General features: G+C 44.6%; 1 protein-coding gene across 1 annotated transcript in view; it reads left to right on the top strand.

The window, feature by feature from the left end:
- The window catches only part of SV2B (synaptic vesicle glycoprotein 2B), a 58,427-nt gene that overhangs the window by 9,097 nt on the left and 25,397 nt on the right, over positions 1-23,933 (top strand). The window contains exon 2 of the mRNA XM_057365812.1: positions 18,724-19,577. Coding sequence (XP_057221795.1) covers positions 19,094-19,577 — 484 coding nt within the window. The 5' untranslated portion in view covers positions 18,724-19,093. The remainder of the gene's footprint in view (positions 1-18,723; positions 19,578-23,933) is intronic.

The following is a 23,933-nucleotide window of genomic DNA, read 5'->3' as shown; positions in this document are numbered from 1 at the left end:
GGGGAGCTGGCAGGATCCTCAGTGTCCTTTGAGCAGCTCCTCAGCCAGGACAGCAGGTGAGGTGGCAGCTGGTGGATCCCTGCCCTGGGCGTGCTGGGATAATGGAGCAKCTTCCCTAATTAACTCTGGCAGCGRCTCTMRGTTAATTAGCGGGCAGATATGGGATGCCAGGCATTATGAATTTGTCTACAAACGTGGCTTGGAGCTGGGTGGGTTTGGGGTGAATTTTTTGCTGTGAGCAAAAATAATTTTCAGCATCTGTTTGAAAATGTTTGCAATTCCTGTTTGAGCAGGGGATGCTGCTGCTGTTCCCACTGTGAGGTTCCACCACGAGATTCAATCCATCCAAGATTTCAATTCAGAGCCTTCCAACGTGGCTCCATTTTGCATCCACCTTGCCCTGTTTTTGCTCACATCTGGATTTGTGCCTTGCCCTTGACAGGCGTGGTCATTCAGGTTGCATCTTCTCAGCAAGAAAGGGAATCTTGCTTGCTCTGATTGAAGGAGATCTGGTTAAGGGTGAGAGGCTCCTGAGATGCACCCAGAGATACCCAGGAGCACCCAGAGACATCCACAGATACCCAGGGACACCCAGGGATGCCCACAAACATCTAGGGAAACCCATAGATACCCAGGGACATGCACAGATATCCAGGGACACCCACAGACACCCAGAGACACTCAGATTTACCCATAAATACCCAGGGACACCCAGAGACACCCACAGATACTCCTGAGAGGAGCCTGGAAATAATTCACTCCCTGTGGTTGCAAAAGCAGATCTCTCTGCCCCACCATAAAGCTCATAAAGGCAGAGATCTGCCAGGGCTCCGCTGCCATGGAAAGGAAAGGCAAAGCCTTTTGTAATTTCACAGGGAGGAGCTGTTCAGGTCTGCACTAACTGGGAGCATCCCAGTGAGAATTCCTGTCCTTGCAGCTGGAAAAAGAACCCTTAACAAATGCCCCTTAGGACAGTGAGCACTGAGCACAGCACAATCTGTGCTTCAGCAGCTCSATTTCCTGCCCAGGTAGGCAGACACTTTTCTTTGGGAGTTTTATGGAGACTGTGAGTGGTTTGGGTTGGGATATCGTGCCTGTGCTGTGTCTGTTTTCATTGGCTGCTCCTTCTGCAGGATAAAATCTGAGCAGGTGACAGAAAACAGGTGGAGCAAAAAAAGGAGAAAGGCTGGAAATGGGGTTTCCTGTTGGTTACTGCTCAGCTCCTCATCRCAGAGGAAGGGTTTTCTTTCTTGCTGAGTCAAATGTGCACATCACACTTTACCAAACAAGCCTGTTCTGCATCCTTCTGCAGAGCATTTCTCGCTTGGACTCAATTACCGTGTGTGTGTTTACCCAGCCCGAGCAGCCTGCCCGGCTCCCATCTATATTTCATCAGCCTCAACCCTCCCCGAGGCTTGCAGCACTTTGCTCTGCCTGCAAAAGCAGCAATGACTCAAGAGAAAGGCACAGACAGATGAAGTTCCCTGGATTTTCATGCCCTGGCAGCCTTGGCCTTATCCTCGTAACGCTGGGTGGCATTTGGATGCTCTTTTTTTTTTTTTTTTGGATGCTCTTTTCAGCAGCCAGGTACCAGCTGATGTTTGATCTACCTGCCGTGGGGCTGATGTGGAGAATGAGCTGCTCCTCACACCCTTTGCAAGCTGGAAKCATCACTGACCCCCTCCTGCCATCTGGGGTGTCTTTTCCATCTTTAATTCATGGAAGGGTTAAAGCAAAATCTCCTAAAACTTCTGCCTCAGCAGGACAGTCAGTGCAGGCTCACAGGTTACTGCCAGCAGTTTGTATTTGATTTTCAGCAGCCCCACAAGTGATGTTTCCTTTTATCCCCTCGAGATCCCRTCTTTCAGCCCCAGAAATGTTGAAGTCAGGAAGTTTTGTCGAAATTCCAGCATCGGTTTGAGTTTCAGGCTTTTGCATCTGCTGCAATGTTCCTGCTGTCCAGTGAAATCAGTGGCTTAATGGAAAAGAAAAACTCCACATCTCTCTTTGAATGACCTGTTCTTTCGCCCTGGTCAAAGAATGTTAATCCAAAAGTTTTATTCTCAAAAGAAAAGAGATCAGTTCTGGAGAAATTAGAAACGTTTGAGAAGCAAATGTTTTCTTTTGACTGAGCCCACTGCAGAACTTTGAATCCTCAGGGAAAACCAGCCAAGTTTTCAAGAAAAATATTACTTCTACGAAGAAAAAGCATTATTAACACCTCTGTTTTCTTAGAGAACCAGTCTATTTTTTGATGCTTTTCCATTCTTTATCAGCCTGTTGAAACAGACAAGCAAAGAGAGGAAAACACTTCAGATTGATTTTTTTTGTAACCTTCAAAGTTATTCCCCTGATTTCTAGTAGATTTGCCATTTTCTGAATTAGTCAGAACCATGTGGAAGAAACAATGTCTGTTCCTCTCAGCAGSGCTGTATTTTTAGAAAGGATACAGAAAATAGAGATAAGGTGGTTCCCCCCAAGTAACACAAAGGCTTTCCAATAGCAATCCCATCTTTTTATTATTTTGATTTTATATTTTTAGAAAGGATGCAGAGAGGTAAGGTGGTTTTCTCCCAAGTAATACAAGGGCTTTCCAATAGTAATTCATTTTTTTATTATTTTGATTTTGCTTTAGGTTTGAAACACCGTGGGTCTTGATGGCATTTTAACCCTTCTGTGCACATGTGTGATGTCAGAATAAATGCAGAATAAATGGCACATTAGGGTTAAATCTTCAGTCACTGATAGGRCAGCTCACTTTCCTTGCAGTTGGGATCAAGCCAAAGGAATAATTGTGTGTATCTGGGCAGTGCATATCTCTGAAATCTTCACACTGCTCTGGGATGTGAACACAGGTGATTTTGTAGTAGTTAATAACTGCTGTAATTAGGATCCTAATTAAATATTCTCTGATCATACCCTTCTCAGAGTCGATTGGCTCAGGGGGCTGATTTGATTTCACATGGTCTCCTACAGCAAGGAAAGCAGGGTTGATTTTTAGCCCCCTTTGAATAGAGAAAGTGCTCATCACCATCCCAGAGTTTCGGGGTGAACACAGCARCACAAGCCAGCGTCACTGCTCAGTTCCTAAAAAGAATAAGGAACGTGTTAAAAGATAAATCCCATAAATGACTGAACTAGAGAGGATCCAGGGAGGAAGGGAAAGCTGGAAAGCTTGGCCACCTTTGAGCAGAGAGAGCCAGCAGTGCCTCAGCCATCTGTGGCAGCGCAGCAGGCGATTTGTAGGGTTGGTGTGGGAAGGAGCTGGGGGCAGGTGCTGAGGGTGCTGTGCAGAAGGATCAGCAGCTTCTCCTTCACTTGGCAGCCAGGGTTACTCTACCAGAAGGAAATCAAAGCTGTCCATGAGCCAAGGGAGCTCTGTGCATGATGTCACGCTGCAGGGGAACCCCTCGCTGCAGGGACCACAGGCAGTGYTTCCCTCCTGCAAAGCGCCACAAAGGGGAGAAGCAGAAAGAAAAATCAGGGAAAACTTCCCTGCCTGTGCCAGGGGCGCAAATTGGCTCTCAGGGACAGGTGGGTGACCTGAGTGGGCAGGGAAGAAGTGGCTGGTGGCTGTAGGAACAGCACTGAGGCAGCTGTGGGGTTATAGGGACAAAAGTCAGGGGTGAATTTGGGGTGACAAAGCCCYGCTGTGTTTGCAATCCTCTGCTGTGCTGGTCACCCAGCTCTGGCCAYAGGGGTGTTCCCCCAGAATTTACAGCTGTCAGAGACAGCAGCACATTGGGAACCCTCAGAGAGAAACATTTCCTTCRTTTGCAGCAAGTGAGGAGAGTGATGTCTAAACAATTAGGGGGAGTTATTTCCTAGAGAAAATCCCGCTCATCTCTCTAAAATCCCAAAGTACATCGCTTGCAGACAGAAAACCTCTTCAATCTTCTCAACTCTGCAACAAACACAGAGCCTTACAGAGAAAGCATTTCTATATAAAATGTCCAAAATTGATACATTCATCRTGGGTCCATGATGGTCTCCTATCATCACCTCCCTGCAGGGATCTCATGTGAGAAAAAGGGGGACTGGGCACCTCTTGTCCCTCCTGTCCGGTTTGCAGAGGCAGGATCTGTCCCTGCAGGCTTGGCACTGTGGGTTTCTGTGATCTGGCTGCTTATTCCTGGGTAACCAGAAAGGTTTTGCAGCCACCAGACTTTACATTCACTCCTGAAGTGCCATCAGAAAGCAGCTTCTCGCCTTTCCAGTCGGGGTTTGCTGAAAGCCTTGATATCCACCCGTGTCTGTCAGGCATTCCCTGGCTCCTGGCAGGGAAGTGTGAGGTTACACTTTGATAAATAACTYCTGATCATCACCTCCTTGCCACTTTCTTCACCTGGGATATTCTATCCCCTTTCCCCTGGAGAGGCACAGGCGTGATCTGCCTTGAAGGATTTGTTACCCCCTTGAAATTTTCCAGCTGATCCCCCCAGGCTCTTCATCTGGAGGACACCTGCTCTCACACTCCACTTCTTCCTGCCTTCTCCCATACATCATCCAGGATTCCTGCTTCTAGCAGAAATCTTGAATTTATTTTKCCTTAGGTTTGCTCCAGGTGTGATGGATTGTACTCCTCAGTCCCCTGTGGGGAGCAGAAGCTGTTTGCTGAGATATCACTTTATTTTCTGGTGTCGTTTTTGTGTCAATAGCCCTGGATAGCAGGAGAAGGGAAGGACATTGCAGAACCTTTGTGTTATTTCTGCCCAGGGAAACACCGAGTTTGGGACCCCCTCTCGAGCAATTGGCACCAGCAATCCAGAAATCCAAGAAAACTTCTTGGTGGACAGAGTGAATTTCTCTTGATGTTTGCCTTGTCTCTTGAAGAACTTTTTTCTTCCAGTTGAAAAAAAAAAGTTGTGGAAGCTCAAATTAAACTCACCTTCTTCTTTCCCTCAAATTCATCCAATGTCTATTTTTTGATGCTGCCAAGAGCTCGCCTTTTATTCCCAAGACCCCCACATGTTATTGTGTAAACAGGGATTTCCTCATGCAAGATTTTAGCCTCTTGCCTTTCAAATTTCTTCAATATCCCTTTGTGTCCTATTTCAAGACTGCAAGTCCATCTCTTTTATCCATCCATACATTTTTTGGATAAAGAGATTTAGCCCACCCATACATTTTGAGGAAAAAGAGACTGATTTCCTTTTTCTTTCCTTCCCCATTGCAAGAGATATTTTCCACATCCCAGGGGGTGAGGAAGGCAGATCCTGCATGCTGATCCTTTAGAAGCTGTTCTTGTCCAACCTTCCCTTCCACCCCACACAGATTTTGGGATTGTGCTGACCTGGCAGCCAYGTGGCCACCAGAGCCATTGGCCAGTGAGTGACCACCCTGAGCCTGACCAGGAGCCTTGCAGGAGCATCACCAGCTCTGAATTGGGGTTGAAGGGAGGAGGGAAAGCAGAGCTCTGTGCCAGGGTAAGGACGTGATCTCTGCAGCTCAGTGGGCAGCAGCAGCAGCAGTGAGTGTGACAGCACATCTCAGCCAAATCCAGGAGCTCCCCTGCAGCTGCTGCCAAATCCAGGAGCTCCCCTGCGAGTCCTGGGAGAGCAGGAGTGACAGGAAAACCCGTGCTCTCTGATCCCATCATCTGCTCTTCGCCAGCTGCAGGAGGGTTGGCAAGAGGGGCACTCAAAGCCCAAATCCTGGCAGCCAGTCCTTCTCATGCTCGTCAGGAGCAGCTCTCTGAGGCACACACAGAGCAGGGCCAGCTCTCCTGGAGCTCAGGACTATCAGTGACAGCCAAAAGGACGAGCAGCCAAAGCATCCCCAAGGAGCCTGGCAAGGTTTGGGCTCAGGACCTGGGCTGGAAGCTGGGCGGTGACAGTGACAGAGGAAACCCTCAGAAGGGGCCACAAAAAATGCCCAYCTTCATCATCGATGCTCCTGCTGACACAGAGAGCTGTGTAGAGGGTGTTCCTGTGCCAAACCACGCTGTGCAGGCAGGCTCAGGGCGAGTGGACACCAGCCAGCATGAGGCTGGTCCCAAACTCCCAGGGGGAATGAAGATGATGAAATTCCTCGCTGCTTAAATTGTGCTGAAAGCCCTGTTCCTCCACTGAACTCACTTCCAGGGAATTTCTGCCGCCCGAGCTGGGTCAGAGAGTCTGGGTTTTGGGGGCAGCTAGAGGGATTCCCCTTATTCAGGGTCTGGGAAGGAGGACACTGGGACCAGGGACAGTTAAAGAAACCTGTCCTCCCTCTTTCTCTAAAAGCCTTCTTCACATGGGAATGCTCGAGTTTCAGGATCCCTCTCAGCTGCCTTCTCATTTTTAGGGACTCTGATGACTATTAGTGTCCTTACATGTCTTCTTTAGCTAGAGCTGAAGTGAGAGGAACAGAAGGAGAGCTATGAAAATATTATTTTCATAATATTTTATGAATATATTCATATATTTTCACGCTGGAAATATTATTGATTCTGATCAGAAACAGCCCAGTGAAGGCCATTCACAGGAGACTGTCCTTGGGAGGATAAATTCAACATCCCAGTGCTCTTGGCAAGGACAATCTGAAGTCCAGAAAGGTGAACTTTTGAGCTCTCCATCAGTGGTTACACGATTCTCTTTTCATTTATGCCATGTTTGCCCCACACAATCTTATCAGAAAATAAGATATTACAGTTATTTTGCAGACAAAGAACTAAACCTAAGAGTAACTAAATGTCTTGTCTTATCTTAATCRAGCCATTTGTGGCATTAGAGACAACTGCACAGAGCTCTTGATGTTGCTCAAGTCACTAAACCATCTTTCCTCCCTCAAACCTGAGCCCTAACAAATGTCTGCACAGACATGCCTTTTCCAAAAGGTTCCTTTTTTCACTCTTTTCATATTTTGCAGAGAAATTCCAGGTAAAACACAAGCAGAAGTTGCCTGAATTCAACTCTCCTGGCACCAATCCCCTTGCTGGCAGTCTGATTTTATCTCCCATCTGTACTGTCGCGCCCCTGCCCACCAGCATGAGTCACTCTGAGCAATAAATAACAGCCAAATCCTTCTTCTGCCCCGCCAGGTGATGCTGAGGATTTTCTCTCTGCGTACACACGGAGCTGTAGCTCTGCTGCCTGATGATGTATTGTGGCTATTAATTTGGGGAGATGAAGCTTTTTCATCGTTGGTGTCCAACCTGAATGCAGGAATTTATTATTCTCTTTGGGAAGCAAATGCAGAATCTTCTCACCACTATGAAGTGCTGAGCCTAACTGGGATTTTTTTTTTGTTTGGTTTTTTTTTTTTTGGTTTTTGTTTTGTTTTGTTTTGTTTCTTTCTTTTGTTGTTGTTGTTGTTGTTTGTCTTCTTTTTACTGGCTCAAGGCAATATTATTTTCCAAGACTGGTATTATTCAGCTTTTTTCCCCTCCCTGATTCTGATTTCACCACCCTTGCCCTRCCTCCTTTCCTCTGCTGTTGTTTCCTCTCATTTTTTCCCTCCTGCAGTATCTTCTCCTTGTTCTGGTGGTTTTCTCCTTTCCTGCCCTATTCCACKGAGGCACAAATTCATTACAGGAGACTGTGAGACAGAAAATGCCCCATGGCACAGCTGAAAACCACAAGAATTTGTGTTGTGAGAACACTGGCCAGGCCTAAGGGTCTGTGTAAGGCTCAGAGCTGTCCTAAAACTCCTGCAGGAGCAAAAAAAGGAATGAGGGATGCTCAGGAAAAACCTCTGCCAAGCAATCCAACTTTCTTTTCTTTTAAGGGCCTATTACATGTGCTCAAATTATCCATACTCCTCTTCTCTAGGTACAAAAATACTTCTGGGGGCTCTTCTGAGTAGAAATCCTTCATAAGTATAAAACACAAGTACAAATGCAGGGTTGCTATGTGTAAGTTCTTACGTTGCTGGTAAATTGATACCACCATATTCCAGCCCTATGGCAATTTTAGTTTGTGCATTTAGTCAATGAAATGGAAAAAAAATCTATTTTTATGACTTTCTTCAAAATGCTGGTTTCAAAAGCAGGTTCTTCAAAGATCTGAGAGTCTGAGATAKTCAAGGTAGAGCTGAGACAGGCTTTGCAAATCCCCTCCTTAGAGAAGAAGGCATCACTTTGTGCTGTGTTTTGGTTGTGCTGCAGTGATATGTGTGGGGCACATAGTGATTTTGATRGCTAGATAATGGAATCTGTTGACTGATCATGGTTGGTACAAGGTTCAGGACTCCTCAGAAGTGTTTCATATTAAAAAAAAAAAAGGTCAAACTAATCAAAATGCCATGAACATGAATGAAGAAAAAGCGATAGCTGCAGTATTTTCCCTGCCACTTAACCTTGAAAAGAGTCTCTTTAAATTTGCTTCTGCTTGCACTTGTGTTTCTCCAYGGGCAAGGTGCATAATGAACAGCACATTTGCAGTTTTGAAAGCCCTTGAGGCCACAATAAAATGGTGTTGGAGGTCTTATGTAGAAAAGGAAGAGGTGGGTTCAGTTTGAGACCCACCCCTTTGATCTGATCCCATAATTTCTGTGCCCTTTCAGGCCTGAGATCAAGCCTGTTAAAGGGCAGGATGGAAGCATAAGGCTGGCTGTGTCTGTGACAGGCTGTGGGGGATTTCTGAGAGGCAATTCTGGCAYGGCCAGAGTGTTTGTACACTTCACTGGAGCTGGCAGCAGCTGTCCCCAGAGAATGATGCCWGAGCATCCTGGGCTGGGAAAGAGCTCTTCCTGATGGCAGGAACGGTTTCCATGTGGAAATGCCTCTGCTGGAGCTCTCTCAACACACTCCAAATCCACAGAAAGCAGGAGATAACAGCCCTGCAAAGGCTGCTGTGAGGTGCAGGAAATTATTTTGTCTCCATTAGTGGGGGTTTGGTTGGCCCCCAGCAATGGGGAGGTGATCAGGGGCAATAATTGATGTTTYTATCAGTCCCTGACACAGCACAGTCACCCCCCAGCTAAGATTGGGGTGATGAGACATCCTGGCCACAGATTTTGTGGGAGCACAGGGCAAAGGGTCATTGTGTAAAACAACACTCTGAAGGCACTTTGGCTGCACGGATCCAAAGGAAAGGGGGAATAAGGCAGAAAGGAGGAAAGGACCAGAGCAGGGAGTGCTGGGGGGAAAACAGGCACTGCAGACCTCTGTTAGGCAGAGGCAGGAAAAAGATAAAAAAAGAAAGATAAAAAAGAAGGAAAAATTTAAAAAAAATAAGGACACTTGCTCAAATGAAATCCCAGCCTGAAAGAAAGCAGTACTTAGAAATCACTCAGGGTTTTTTCTGCTTTCATGGCTCCGTCACTGGAGCGAATCTATTCATCACAGCCATGTATTAATGAATTAGCTAATTAAGCRGCTCATTATTTAATAACTCAGGTTGCAAGTGTGATGAAATAGAAATCCCCTTTGTAGCCAGAGGCACATCTTTGCCAATAAGCTAAGCAGTTTATAGTTAATCAGGGATGTTTGCTGTCTGACACCGGCAGAATCTGCTGAATTGCAAGCACTTTATTTCCAAGGTTATTGCTTACACTCCTCTCTGGGAGCTTGTCAGGGCCTCCAAGCCCAGGAAGGTTAAACCTAACAAGCTGTCCAAGGGCAAACACACGTAGAAATGCTTAAATTCATGAAAGGGCACCAGGGTACTGTTGTTTCTGAATAAACATCAAATTTCCTGTTGGTTTGTGCTGCCAGGTGCAATGCTGATAGAGAGTCTGGTYTATTAATAAGCAGTAAAGCCTCAAAGTTCCTCGCTCATTATGATATTTAAAAAGACAAGAAAATAACAGAAATGTGCTGSTTGTTTGGCACTGATATGGCTCCCTCAGGTGATTTTGGGAAAACTCTTTTATTTGTATCTACACGGGGATGCCTCTGAGTGTTAACTGGTGTCCAGTTTGGGGTTTGTGCCTCAGCTCCACATTAAGGAAAATATTTTKGGGGCAGCAAAGCTCACCTTCATCTTGGTCACCACATGGAGAACAGCTGGGTGTGRAAGTTGGAATGAAGCCTTGCCTTGCTGGTCCACGGGGGACAGCACACAGCATTTCCATTTCAGTGCTCTGACACAGTTCTGGTCTCTCTCTTCCTCCAGTCAGGATGTGCAAAACAAACCTGAGAACTTTTCCCAACCTTTGATGGGAGCTGTGACCACTGCAGGCTGCTTAGGCACYGTGATAATAGGAGAGGAGGAGAAGAGGAAATGGATATCTCAGAGAAATTTAGAGACCATGAGTAATTCCTCAGAGAAAACATTGTTAATCTCATTAAGATGGCCAAATTCCAGTTCTGGCATATGCTTTCCCAAGTTTTCTTTGGGTAAATTATCATTTCCACAAAACTCTGGCACTTAAAAGAAGACACTCCTCTCCCACCACCCCTCCTGCTGTGWTTCTCCTCCATCTTCGTGGTTTTGTTCTTTCCCCCTTCACCACCTCCCTTCTGACTCAGCTCTCGCCTTTTGCTCCTTGAAGCAAGCCTGTTCATTATTTATTAGCTACCATGCTCTTACACCATCTGTCTCAACTCATTATCCATATTCAGCTTGTCAAATCGACCTTTTATGGCCTTTCTCTGGAATCCTAATGTGTAGTCTGTCCCTCCTTATATAGCTCTGTGTTGCTAAGCGCTTGCTTCCCAACTCCTACTGTCAAACATTCCTCTCTGTGCATCTCTCTCATGAGCACCCAGCTCTCTCCTCTGCACCCCTAACTTCAGAAAAGCTGTTTATTCTGCTTGGCTGATGCTTTTTCCTTGTTTCATCTCCAGCTTGCTGSAGCACACACTGTCTCAGGCATGACCTTTAAAGCATCTGCACCCACAGAGTGTCAGACTTTGAGATGTAATCTCCCCCTAACAGTCTGGGGGACTTTCTGTCCCTTGGTTCATAAAATCACATAGTGAATTACAAGCTGAATTCAGCCCACAGCCACTTTGCTGTGAGAGCCACCACCACCACCACCACCACAGAAGGCATTTTTGTGTGCAATGTGCTGGAAACCAGAAATCTCCCCCGGTGGGATGGGTGAGAATAAAAAAATGTGAAGGCATTGGAGCAGTGCAGGCAGGTTCTTACTCAGCATGAATCAAACCCAACTGAACTGTTCATGCTCAAACCCTGTCTGTTTCTGCTTCTTCCAAATTCTTCCAAATTCTTCCAAATTCTTCCAAATTTACACTCCTCTCTGGGAGATTGTCAGGGCCTCCCAGCCCAGGAAGGTTAAACCAAATAAGTTGGCAAGGGTAAACACATACAGAAATGCTCAAATTAATGAAAGAGCACCAGAGCACTGTTGTTTCTGAATAAACATCCAATTTCCTGTTGGTTTACACTGCCASGTACAATTTTCAAGTTTACAATTTCAAACTTACAATTACAAATGTTCAAATTTTACAAATTTCAACAAAATCCCTTCCAAAYCCAAGGGCTGCTGTAAACTTCAAACACAACAGTTCCTCCTCACAGAAGATTGTTCARTGTGGGACTGTGGGATCAAACAATGCAAGAAGTATTTTCTCCTGGTGGAACAAACAAACACAGGCGTGCACCAGCCCAGAAATGTGTGAAACCCACCACAGATCAATAGAGATTATCCAGGACAACTCCAGTTCAATAGACTCTGTAGCAGAGGATTTTCGAACTAAAATGCTTTCTCTAAATAATTAATCAGGTCTGCTGGTARCACATTAAATTACTCCAGCTCTGGTTTTTCCCTGCATTTCTCGATATACCAGGACTGCATCAGCACCAATCTATTCCACCCTACACCATGGTAGCAGTGAATCAATGATCCCAGAGAGCCCAGCAGCAATCTCTGAGCAAATCAATTTTTTTTTTTTACATTGAGCAGAGGATTTTTACCCCTGTGCTGTAGGGGAGCGATCAGCAGGTGCCATCTGTGCTGCTGAAAGTCGGTTCTTTGAACCTGATGATTTCAAATCAATGACTTTCAAAAAATCTTGCTCTTCTTCACAGAATCTGTGGCTCAGATAGCTTGCTTAACAAGCTCCATGGAGAGTTTTTGAACCCATGTTATGTATCTATCAAATAATCTCTCAATGATAAAAAAAAAATCAGGAGAAACTAGTTTTTTCCTTAGTTTTCACTTAATACAGTGCTCTCCTCTGAAGCTACAACAAAAGACAACTTTTTTTCCAGAGTTCAAAGCAAATTCTTTTTAAAGGCTGGCTTTGCTGCAGACTTTGATTTTTAAATCCCTTGTCACCCAGACCCAGTTAGCCTCCTGTGTCTGCAGCCACAGTTGATTATTGTAGCCATTAACACGTAATTTTAAACCAGAAAAACACATGTTGACATGCCCTTCCATGGAATCTTGATGTCTTTGCTGGAAAAGTAGCTCCTTTTTGCTTCCAGCTACCACCTCACTGAATAAGAGAACTGGGAAACTCATGCACCCTCCTTGATTTTCCTGAATAAGAGCAGAAAAGAGACCTCAGAAATGTTATCTGAATCTGATATTGCTCAATTACAACAGATTTTCAGCCTGGGACTGTGGTACAGTCCTCTTTCAAGAATGCTTTATGACCATGGTTTCTTTTGGACATTAATTACAAGGACAAATTTTACTTCTGATCTTGTCAGACTGGAGAGAAATCAGKTTTKTTTTTTTTYCCCAGTGATATCTGTGGTGYTCCTTTACCTGTCTAAAATCCTACAGAAACTTGCATCCAAAGGTCTGACCTGTATTTCAAAGAAAAGCAGACCATGTTTTCAGCTGATTAAATCCCCCTGATTCACTCTCAGGTGTTCAGATCTGAGAATATCCTCCAGGACATTCCCCTGGGGCTCACTGCTCATCACCACCATTGATTAGGATGTTTGAAGGAAARTGACTGCTGAGGACCTTCAAGAGATGTGATCTATTTTGATACAATCACCCCCTAAAATAATGGTCAATAATTGGTTTGGTTTGGGTTAGGTTGGATTTTTTTTTTGACTGAGTGATGTCCTCCACAGCCAACTCCTTYCTGTGTGCTCTGAGACTTTTCTCCAGTAATTTTGGCAGTGAAAGAGGGATGCAAAAAGTCAAGCAAGAATTAATGAGGCTTAGAGCTGAGCTSTAGCAGAGATGGCACCAGATGTATTTATAATCCTTGGATATGAAAGCAAGAGCTACTGTTATTACAAAGCATTTTTTTCCACAGGTTGTGGATCAATAATGTATCAGGGCTTCCATCTTTCCCTGGCCATTTCCCCATTTATTCTGGGCATAGTTTGGACCATTCAMCCCTGCTCTGGCTCCTTGATTTTTGATTTTGCTTCATTTCTAGCTTTTTGCATTTGAAGCCTCCTCATTTCCTTTGCCTAACTTCCCTCACATTTAAATTCTCTCCAGATCCTGCTGCTTTTCCCTCTGCAGGATCCYTGCCAAGAACTCAGCCTTGCCATCTGTCCAGGAGAATGATGATACTGCTCAGCCCTCTTCTGGATGTTGAATTGTGTGGCTGCAGCAGCAATTCTAACCTTAGCAAAAAAAAAAAAAAAAAAAAAAAAAAAAAAAAAAAAAAAAACCACAAAAACCAAAGAACCCCAGCAATAATCAGAATCCTGTGGAAGAAAAGCCCTTTTCTGCCTCACAGAGGTCAGATACTTTTACTCACATGCTTAGGAACAGCAGGATTATTTTCCCTATATTGTTTATATTGTTTAATTATATTGTATTAGTTTCCTATATTTTTTCCCTAATTTTTCCCTATTTATCTTCTTAAATGTGCACCTGWGATAATTTTACATCCATGAGAGCATAATCAGAGGTCCTGCTACAATTTTTGTWGATAAAAAAATGCCATTCTTCCAAATTTGAATTATTTAGGGGGGAAAACAGTCAGTTTCATCAAATGTATCTAATAAAAAATGGATCAAGCATCTGTCACAATGGCATTTCTTAAATGAAATCTTTTGTTTCGGTTTGAAACAAATCTCCATGCACCTGCTTTTCCTTTTTTTTTTATTCCAATGAAAAGGGCAACCTTGCACAGTATAAGATGGAGAATTTATAATGGACCTGTAATGAAAGCGTTTTTGTTGTGAATTACGGGGTTGCAGCCTAATTTTTAGATTTTTAAAAGAACTGGTTTTATTAATTACACGAGTTGGAGAAAGGGAAATTCCCAAAATTCTCCTGAGGGAAAACAGCAGTTTTCTTAGTTAAAAAAAAAAAAAAATACTAGATTGCAAGGCTTCATTGAAAACCTGACAAAGACTTGGGAGCACTTTTTCTGGTCCTCAGCTGTGAGGTAGGGAGCACAAAGAGCTCTTACCCCCAAATTCTGGGTTATTTAAGGTTTAAGGTTTTGGGGACAAGAGTTGCCATCTATTCCTATGTTGATATCTTTATATTCATATAACACAGCTGCATGGGATGTGCAATTCCCAGCAGAGGAAGGCTGTGCTGTCCTGATGTGCAGCCTGGAGGGACACAGAGCTGCCAAAAAGCCAAGGGACAGAGCCCAGGAAGCTCAGCCAGCCACACTTCAGTCCAGCAGCACAATAATCACTCACTGCCACACTGCTCATCCTGCCTGATAATTTTGGTGTCATTTCTGGCTCCCCTGGGAGCTGTGGCTTGTTAGGCACCCCAAAAACCTATCCCTGCATGTGTACAATCCGTTAATTGCAACCTCATTAAGAACCTGAGACTGAAGCTTCACACAAACCTATCTGCATAATTATCTTCCTCCTTTCAGCGAGGAAAATTTCCTCTCAAGAATTTTTTTTTTTTTTTTTTTTTTTTTTTACAGTCAGCTTCGTGACTGCAGAACGTCCTTATGGTCACTGTAGGATCTGGGCACCTTCCCATTGCTGTCAGCAGAAACAGCTCTGGAGGTGAGGGTGTTTTACAGGAGGAGTTGCCCTTCAGGCAGAATATTAAAGTGCTCTGCCATCTGTTTCACAGGGATTATTCTGGTGAACGCTGAAGATCCCTTGAAAGCATTTTTATGGTGCCCCTGTCCTTCTCCTCAGTGCTCAAACAACCTCTCTGTCCCACTGTGGATTTTGGGTGCTGTCCCTTTCTGAGCAGAAAGGAAGGCTCTGGTTGGCAGCTCCCAGCCTTTGGTTGGCTCTGTCCCTGCATTTTGCATTTCTGTGTGTGCACCCACTGCTCGTGGCTCCACAAAGCAACATCCTCGCTCCCTTGGCTCTTCCAGAAACTCCATCACGTCCCAAGTGCAATATTTCATTAGCAAACCCTCCTCACGTCTGCCCTGCTCTCTAATTTGATGTAATTTCTGCTCTCTGCTGGAGCTCAGCTCTCTGACAAGCTCAGGGCTCTCTTCATTTAGTACCAGACACAAGACACTCATCCTTCTCTGCATCCTCCCCAGTTCCCAGTTTCTCTCCCCAGCATCCCAGATCTCCCTGTGTGCCCTCTCACARAGGCAAATGCAGGTGTTAATCTGCTTTTCCTAAACATCCTTTTTTCCTAGAGCAGGTGCCATTTCTTTTATGACGATATTCAAACCTTTAGGATACTATTTTAAGTTGGAGAGCTCGAATGACTGAATTCCTGGTTAAGTAAACGAAATCTGAGCTAAATAAAGACCTGGAAAGTACAAGAAAACTGCAAGGTGGATGGTGTGTTTTACAGAAAGGAGGAAAGGAGCTGAATTCSGATTTATTCCAGGTTTTTGTGTCCAACACTCAGTTTAATGGGCTGTTTTGGGGACACCCAAAATAAGGCTTTCCTGCCTCTGCCTTCCCACCCCTGCAGACTCTGCCCCTACAGACATTTGTTGTGTGTTTAAACATCACTTGTGTATCTCAGAAAGGGAACTGCCAGTTTAAAATGRCCAAAGGTTGCAATTAGAATAATTTAAATTGGAAAAGAACTCTAAGATCATTAAACCCAACCATTAACCCAGCAGTGCCAAGCTAAACCCTGTCCCCAAGTGCCACATCTGCACATCTCCCAAATCCCTCCGGGGATGGTGATTCCACCACTKCCCTGGGCAGCAGTTTTAACTCCTGACAACCCTTCAGATGATGCACTTTTCCTGAAATCCTGCCTGAAACTTCCCTGCCACAGCTTGGGGCCCTTCCCCCTTGTGCTGTTGCTTGTTCTYTGGGAGAAGAGGCTGACACCCACCCTGCCCCACCAGCCTTGGTGTGATGTATATTTGTCTCAAGCTCTCAYGCATCACTGGGAAGGGTAATTATAGCAGCCCGAGCCTGCCTTCTTTATGACACATCATGATTTGGCATCTCAGTGCTAAGTGGGGCTGTTCATGAGCGAGTGCAGCTCAGCTTGAGTGAAAGGGTGTTGAAGAATCAGGTCTAGAGTGAATCAGCCTGTGCATATGTGACAGGGAAAGAAAACAAGTGGTGTGAAATATGGAAAGTGTGGCATTCTAAAGCTGCAGCCTGCCTCTGTGCGCTGCCCCTTTTCCCAGGGTGATCCCAGAAAATACCCATCCCACAAACTGAATGGGAACCCAGGCACTATTTTCTGCTGTGACCTTTTCCCTGAATTCAGTTTTTCCCCACACAGGTGACTGTCACTGGTCTGTCAGACTCATCAGCTCATGTCATTATTTCTTAGGCTGCCCGAGTTGTGATTCCATCTGCTAAATGCCAATCTTTGTGTGCCAGTGAAAGAGCACGGATGCTTCAATAGGTCTTTTCTAAGTTTGAGATCTTTGTTCCTCTTGTTGTGGGAGGTGAAGAGCCCAACTTCAAGCCTCAGTAGTTTTTTAATAGAGAACAAAAAAAAAAGATTTCCAACACTTGGTTTTTAAGAACACACTTCTACCTTTTAAAAAGAGAGATCGGGTCTGTGGAGGCTCAGAATCCAATCAGTTCTGCTATTGATCATTAGTGTTATTGTTMATTCCTTTCCTAAAACGAGTTTTCAATTCAGTTCTGCAGCAGCCAGAGAGAGACAAACACGGTGAGGTCACTGGGCTTCCTGCTCCAACATTTGAGGTCGCTTTGAAGCATGACCTGCCAGCAGATGAGTCTTAAAGACTTYCCCAAGCAAGGCCTAATGTTCTTTTGCACATATTGTTCTTTTGTTTTTTTCTCTTTGAATGAAAGGCTTTTTCCCTTACTTTTCTAAAGAAAACATGTCTCTGTGGAAMTGCATTTTACTGCCTTGGAGAACATGATGTTCAGGCATGACACAAATCTTYGTGTAATCAAGAAAGTTACTTCAGGCCCAGGAGGTTTTGAGACTCTAAAATAATTTTGGAATTTTTTTTAACCATTAAAGGTAACTCTCCAGCATTGAAACCAGAGCTGTAGAACTCACTGAAGTGCTTCTGAAGGCTGTCAGATGCATTAACTCCCCTGCACATTAACAGCTCCAGTGCCAATGCAAATACTTCTCTTTACTGCTCCTGATCATTATAACTTAACCAGAATGCCTCTGGGATTTTTTAATTTTTTTTTTTTCTATGACTTCATTGATTGCTCTTTTTGAGGCCTGGAAGAATGCCCTGCTGCCTTTTGCTCTTCATGCAAAATGTATGGTGTGATTCAGCATAAAGAAAGGGRAGAGGAAACACGTTGAACGTCGTGACAAATAGCAGAGCAGGAGAAAAGAAAGAGGTTCTGGCAGGCTCAGCAGAGGCTGTGCTGTAATTACAGGTCACAAATATAAAGGKAGATAAGCAGAAATGCAGAGGAAGYTTTTATGGAGCTCCTTGGAGCAGCTCCATGAGCAGCACAGGCAAGTCATGGTCATTAATCCACGCAGAGGAATCAAACCTCTGCTCCTTCCTTACCCTGAGCATTTGGGCTGCCAGAAAATGACAGCATTTGCAGCAGGAGTGACGCCCTTCTGAGCATTTTGTTACAGAGAGTGCTACTGAATTTGTGCTCTGAAGTCATTTCAGCTGCAAATAGCACTGTTATTTACAGAGTGTGCGTTTCCTTAGGTCGATTGGCTGTGTAGGTAACAGCGCCCACATTTCCCCAGTTTGTGCCTGCCCGTGTCAATCCAGAGCTCTGTCACACTTTATTTAGGCGAGGAGCTCCAAGCTTGAAGCAAAGTCCACGTTCTGTGCATGCCTACGCTGTGCTGGCTGCTCTGGGGTGACTCCACTCCCTTCCCYGTGTGCTTCTCCTTCCAAACTCCGTGTCTGCAGCTGTGGGAGGCAGGGGAACTCTGGAGAGCCAACTGGCTGGAAAATAATGGAAATCAGGTGTCCAGAATGAGTATGTGTTTAGATGTGTCTCGACTTCCCTCRGTTTTCCCTGCAGACAGCAGTGATTCTGTATTAGCTTTGGGTTTTTTTTGTTCTCTGTGAAAGTCATCCCCTGTTGATGTTTAGATATGGGGAGAACAGAGCTCAGTGTGACTTTTGGTGACTTTATCTTGGCAGACACTGCGTGCCAGTTGTACATCTGGCATACAGATGGAGAGACGCTAGGGGGAAAAGAAAGAAACCAATAAACAAAATTAATTTTGGGATCTGGATGAAAAAGAAAACCAAGATCACATTTTGTCTCATCATGACGCTAGCCAGTTGTAGGGACCAGGTGCTGCTCTGCTTTCTATGGGAGGAAGGATTTCCAGGAACGACAGAAACTGGGACCACATGGCCCTTTACATTCTGCTTTGGGTTCCCACTGAATTCGGAACATTTTAATGCTGTTTTTTCCCTGAGGCTTTGGGTTTTGATGATGCAAAAGCATTCCTCTGTCGCCATTTTTTTTTTTTCAAAGGAAAATCATGAATTCGAAATGTTTGGCATTAAACTCAGTGCATGTGTGCTTGCAAGCTTGCTGCTGTCTCACTGCTATTGTTTTTTCTTCTTAGGACGTGACCTTCACCACCACAATGAATCAGGAAAAACCTGGCAAATCCTCCTAGCTCCCCGGCTGTGCAATTTGCTGCTCCCTCGCTGTTCCCCAGACAGCAGCTTTTCTCAGCAAAGCACAGAAGCCAGCAAGTCACAAATGACAGCTGAAAAGTGAAGCATTACCAAAAGCTGCGTGAGACTCTGTCAAAGAGAACCTTTATATATAAATTCTCCTTCTGAGCCCGGGAAGCTTTGCATCCCATCAGTTCCAAAGGAAGGAGAGAAGAGATGTTCATGTAACCAGCGCCCAGAAATTGCACAAATCCACACGCATTTCCAGAGCACCTACAMGCAGCGATCTGCGGCGCTTAGAACCCTCTGTTCAGGATGGATGATGGGTACAGGAACACAAACCAGGTCTCAGATGATTACAGGTACCAGGATGGCAATTACGACGCTCCCAACGATGGTTACTACCGGGGCGGGGGCGAGCCCGCGCAGGACGAGGACGCGCAGAGTGACGTGACAGAAGGCCACGATGAGGATGATGAGGTCTATGAGGGGGAGTACCAAGGGATCCCACACCCMGATGACCTCAAAGAGAAGCAGAAGAAACGAGCCCCTGCTGCAGCTGATGAGTACAGAGACCGTGCTGACCTCATGGCCGAGAGGATGGAGGACGAGGAGCAGCTCGCCCACCAGTACGAGAACATCATCGAGGAGTGCGGCCACGGACGCTTCCAGTGGACTCTCTTCTTTGTTTTAGGGTTGGCACTGATGGCAGATGGGGTGGAGGTGTTTGTGGTTGGATTTGTTCTCCCCAGTGCTGAGAAGGATATGTGCTTGTCCAGTTCCAACAAAGGGATGTTGGGTAAGTGCCGCTGGCGATCAGCTCTTCTAATGCACTGAGCAGCTCCAGGTTTCAGATCYTGGTTTCAGGATCTTCTCATGGCTTTCTTCTTGTGTTGTATGTCATGCATAGTCGTGCATGGATGGATCTGGGTGGATTTGACTCAAGAGGGGTTCACACTTGAGCTGCTGAGAAGGCAGCTCCCCAAAAGCAGCACAATTGTGTCAGAATGTGCTGTGGCCCCAGTGTTGGTCACTGTGGACTGGATCTGGGCAAAGCATCTCATACTCTGCAGGTCCACAGGGAAGAGCTCAAAAGGTTGTTCAAGGAAAAAAATAGGTGAGAAGTTAAAGGAGAGTCTAGTGACTACAAATTTTCCTTTTCATCAGCCCAAAGTCCCAACTGACAAATCAACTGTGCAGTCAGTTCCTTCTGCCTGCTAACTTCTCAGCTAGCCCATATGTCCTGGATCAGATGCAGTCAATGGAGGTTTCTTTTTAGGTCTGTGGAATGCAATTCAAGTRCAGCAGGCAGATTAAAGCTGAGGCTACTGGCAGCATCCCTTTTGCATCACCACTGACATCTCCCTGAGGTCAAAATACAAGGCTTAGTTACGAGAGCGAGACTGGGTGGAAAAGTTCAGATGAACAACTTTTTCCCTTGAACAATAGGCCAGCCAAATTCCATGAGCCAAAGACAGCAAAGACTCCCAGATCTCCAGGAATCAGGAGAGGATCCAGTGTGGCCCGCAGTGAGAGCCAGCCACGCAAAAGGACAGTGCATCTGGAAGGGATATAAAGCAGCTCTTGGAGTAGCTGCTTGAGGAGGGAGAGAGAACTTGATTGACAAATTCTGGGGTCACAGGGAGCCATCGGGGGCTGCAGGTCACACATGCTGGCCCAGAAGCCCTGCCTGATGCAAAATAAATACAGATTTGGGACTAGACCCCGGCCCTTGACTCCATCCTATTAACATTACTTTCCTGTGATAAAGGCAGTAGGTAATTATCCCTGTACAAACCTCTCCCCTTGGTGTACTGAGGTCATATTCACTTTTCTGTTTCTCCYTTTTTTGTTTGAACTTGAGGATCAAGATATTTCTCTCTGTAGTTAGCTACCTTTGTACTTACTTTTGTGCCTTAAAGAGTTCAGTAACTTTTTTTGCGTCACAAACCCCTGAAAAATTCTAGCTCGAAATATCTCCGGTCAGATATCTAAAAGCAAACCTGTCACAATTAGATCCTGATTTCAAAGGGACTTTGGAATTCAYCAGCTCCCTGTGGGACACAAGGCCTGGTGTCTTTTCAGTGATGAGACCTTTTTTTGAAAAGCAGGTCATTTATTTTGGTGACTCTGTGAAAGCTGAGCTTTTCTGAAACTCTGGCCCCAYAAATATCCACCTCTGTAGAGCTCGAGCTCTGGCAGGCACTTGAATGAGAAAACTTCAAATGTCACAAGGAAATCTATCTTTGAAGTATTTCTGGCCCARCCACAGGTAAAAATGAACACGAAATCTTCCCCAGAGAGCTCGTTCTGCTTTTTCCAGCTCACTATTTGCAGGGCTGAAAGTTCAGGCTGTTCTGATAAGCTCTGAATAAGCAAGGAGACATTTGGGTCCGTATCCAATCCCAGCTCCAGCCKCCTGCACACCAACAGAGCTAATCTGGGACTGCTAATGAGGGGAAGAGAACCCTTCTTGCTGCCTYCCCTGCCCACTTTCCAACACAGCTTGTGAGAAGCTGATTTTGCAGAGCAATTTCTGCTGTCCTTAGCTCGCTCGTTTGGGGGATCTGCTGTCAAAGCTTGTGTTCAYACGATTTCGTGACTTCAGCATGAGGTGGGGAGAAAAAGATTTTTGCTAAAAATCAATAAAAGCTGGTTCATCTTAGTTTGGGACAGGGAGSAGTTGTTACTGACTGGTCCTGTGCAGATGAGTTGAACACCTTTTCTTGTCTGCTCCACATTTCTCTGCTGCTGGAGATGAGGTTTGTGAGATGGCTCTTTGTGAAAAGGAATTAGGTGTGACTTGGAAAGCCTTGCACTGCACAGAAGGGCTCTGATGTGAGAAATGAGCACTCAGGGCATCAAGAAGAGAGGGTGTGAAGAGCCTGGGAGGGGGTACAGGGGTGCTGGAGGGCACAGCAAGGGAACAGCGCTGATCTCTGGGTCTGGAGAGGGGACAGAAACCTTTCTGCAGAGTGAAAGGTGGCAGCAGCAGGGTGCTGGAGGTTGGACAGGCAGCAGGGCAGTGCAGGGACACGAGGGGTGGGTTCAGAGCTGCCTCCAGAACAGCCCTGTGCCCTCTGCAAGGAGATTTCACCTCTTTCCTGAGCAGCTGTGGYGTGATAAGGACAGGCAGATATCAGCTTCTCAAGGGATGAGCTGAGGAGATGCTACTGATGGAGACAAGAACAGAATCAGCAAAATCTTCTTTAGAATAGTTTCAGCTCCCATCCACCTGAAACCAGGAAATAAGGCATTTCCCACAAAGCTCAGAGCCTCCAAGACAAGCTCATTTCTGTGGTCTGTGGCAATGCACGTTGATCTCGTTAATATTCAGTGTTCAATCACACTCAGGGCTTGGTTTGGTGGCAATCAAAGTGCCAATTTCTCAACAAATCGAGCCAACCTCAATTTCTAACGTGCAGGGTCAGTCTTGCACGAGTGTGTTTGCACAGGATGAGCAGGCACAGCTTTTCTTCAAGTTATCCCAAGGTTTCAGGGAAGCAGGGATGTTATCCACACATGCCTTRTCCCCACRAACAAAACACAGATTATGGTTATAMCYTCGTGGTTATTCCCAAGGAAACATTCATCTCCCCACATTTTTGCTAAGGAAACACAACCAGGTTTTCCCAGCTGGAGTTAAGGTCACTTCCAGRCAGCTGCTAACATTTAAACAAGGGCTCAGCCACAGGAGAGGCCAGGAGGGAAAAAAAACTGGGAATAAATAATAATAAATCAGGTGCGTGATCATACTCCAGCAGAAATAGGAAGGGATAATTGAGAGATATAAAGCAAATGCCTCCTAAAGACCAATTTAGTGAAGWTCAGCTTCTGTTAAAAGGACATTTTGCATTAAACACTCTGCATATTGCGTATTTTTCCTCCCTTGGAAAGCATTCATGGGAAAATAGCAAGCAAACTACGGCCAAATTATGCAAAAATTGCAAATAAACAGATGCCCACAGTGTTTCATGAAATGTGTGAAATGGATATGACACATCTTAGAAAACGTTTACATTTCATTCTGAAAATAAACATCTCACCATCAGATGCAAATTAACAGCTATTTTAGCCCTAAATATCCCAAGTGGGACAAAACACATATTTGGAGTTTTTCAGCTRTGAGAAATGCTATTTTAAAAATTATTTCAGGGGTGTTACAAAAATAAAACCCAGGGGAAAAAAAATCAGTATATCTATTTTAGCAGTTTGATTTAATCAACTTATAATACAAGTTGTTAAGAATAAGTTTTGTAACATACAACAACATTATTTTCACATATTTATTTGATAGATCTGCTTTGCTGAACTTTCATCAGCAGTAGTAAAAATATAATTCAGTTCTTAAATCTACTGAAACGGAATATTTCTTGTCAGTATGATACAGCTATCGGAAATGTAATTTTTTTTACTTCCTAAGGATAATCAAAAGGGTCATAAAATTTGTATTTACTTATTTGCTGAAAGGCACACAGTGTCATTATTTTGAGAAATAGAAATATATATTATTACATGCTATAAATCACTTCTTGGAGGACTAAATAATGCATTTGCAAGCAGTAAGTATACAACAAGTATAAAAGATAATGGCATAATAATGTTTTAAACTTCTTCACATCCTGCATATAAAAAACTCATGGCACAGTTAAAGCATCAGCCCTCCCAGATCCCAGAGCTGCAGTTGTGTTATTGTCATTTCACAGTTCAGTAAACTGAGACAAGGAAATTTTTAAGGGCTTTGCCCRTAACTGTAAAAGAGCTAGACCAAAGCTGAGAATAAAATTGCTTTCTCAGGCTCCTTTTTCCTTTATATGATTTAATAATATTTTTTTAAGGAGAACATCATATTACAGACTCTTAACCTCACGATGTTGGATAAAAAAAAAAAAACCTAGAAAAGAAAGATCCTGTAAGTAATTATGCTTCTATGTAGCAATTCAAGCCTGGCTGTGTGAGTCAGTTTAAATAGGATGTGTAATAACATCCCTGCTTTTAGCCCTGTGAAGAGGATGTTTTATTATCAGCTGAGATAAAATCTGGTCRCAGCTTCTCATTGACCTGAATTCACCTGATATGACAGTAAATCCTAATCCCCTCCGCAGAGCTCAATGGCTTTTTTCCATTTCTTTTTCTTTTTTTTTTTTTTCCCCCT

The sequence above is a fragment of the Malurus melanocephalus genome, unplaced genomic scaffold (genome assembly GCF_030028575.1).
Source record: "Malurus melanocephalus ecotype Western Australia unplaced genomic scaffold, MMel_1.1 scaffold_58, whole genome shotgun sequence".
NCBI lineage: Eukaryota > Metazoa > Chordata > Aves > Passeriformes > Maluridae > Malurus > Malurus melanocephalus.
This window is presented reverse-complemented; position numbering and strand designations above follow the sequence as displayed.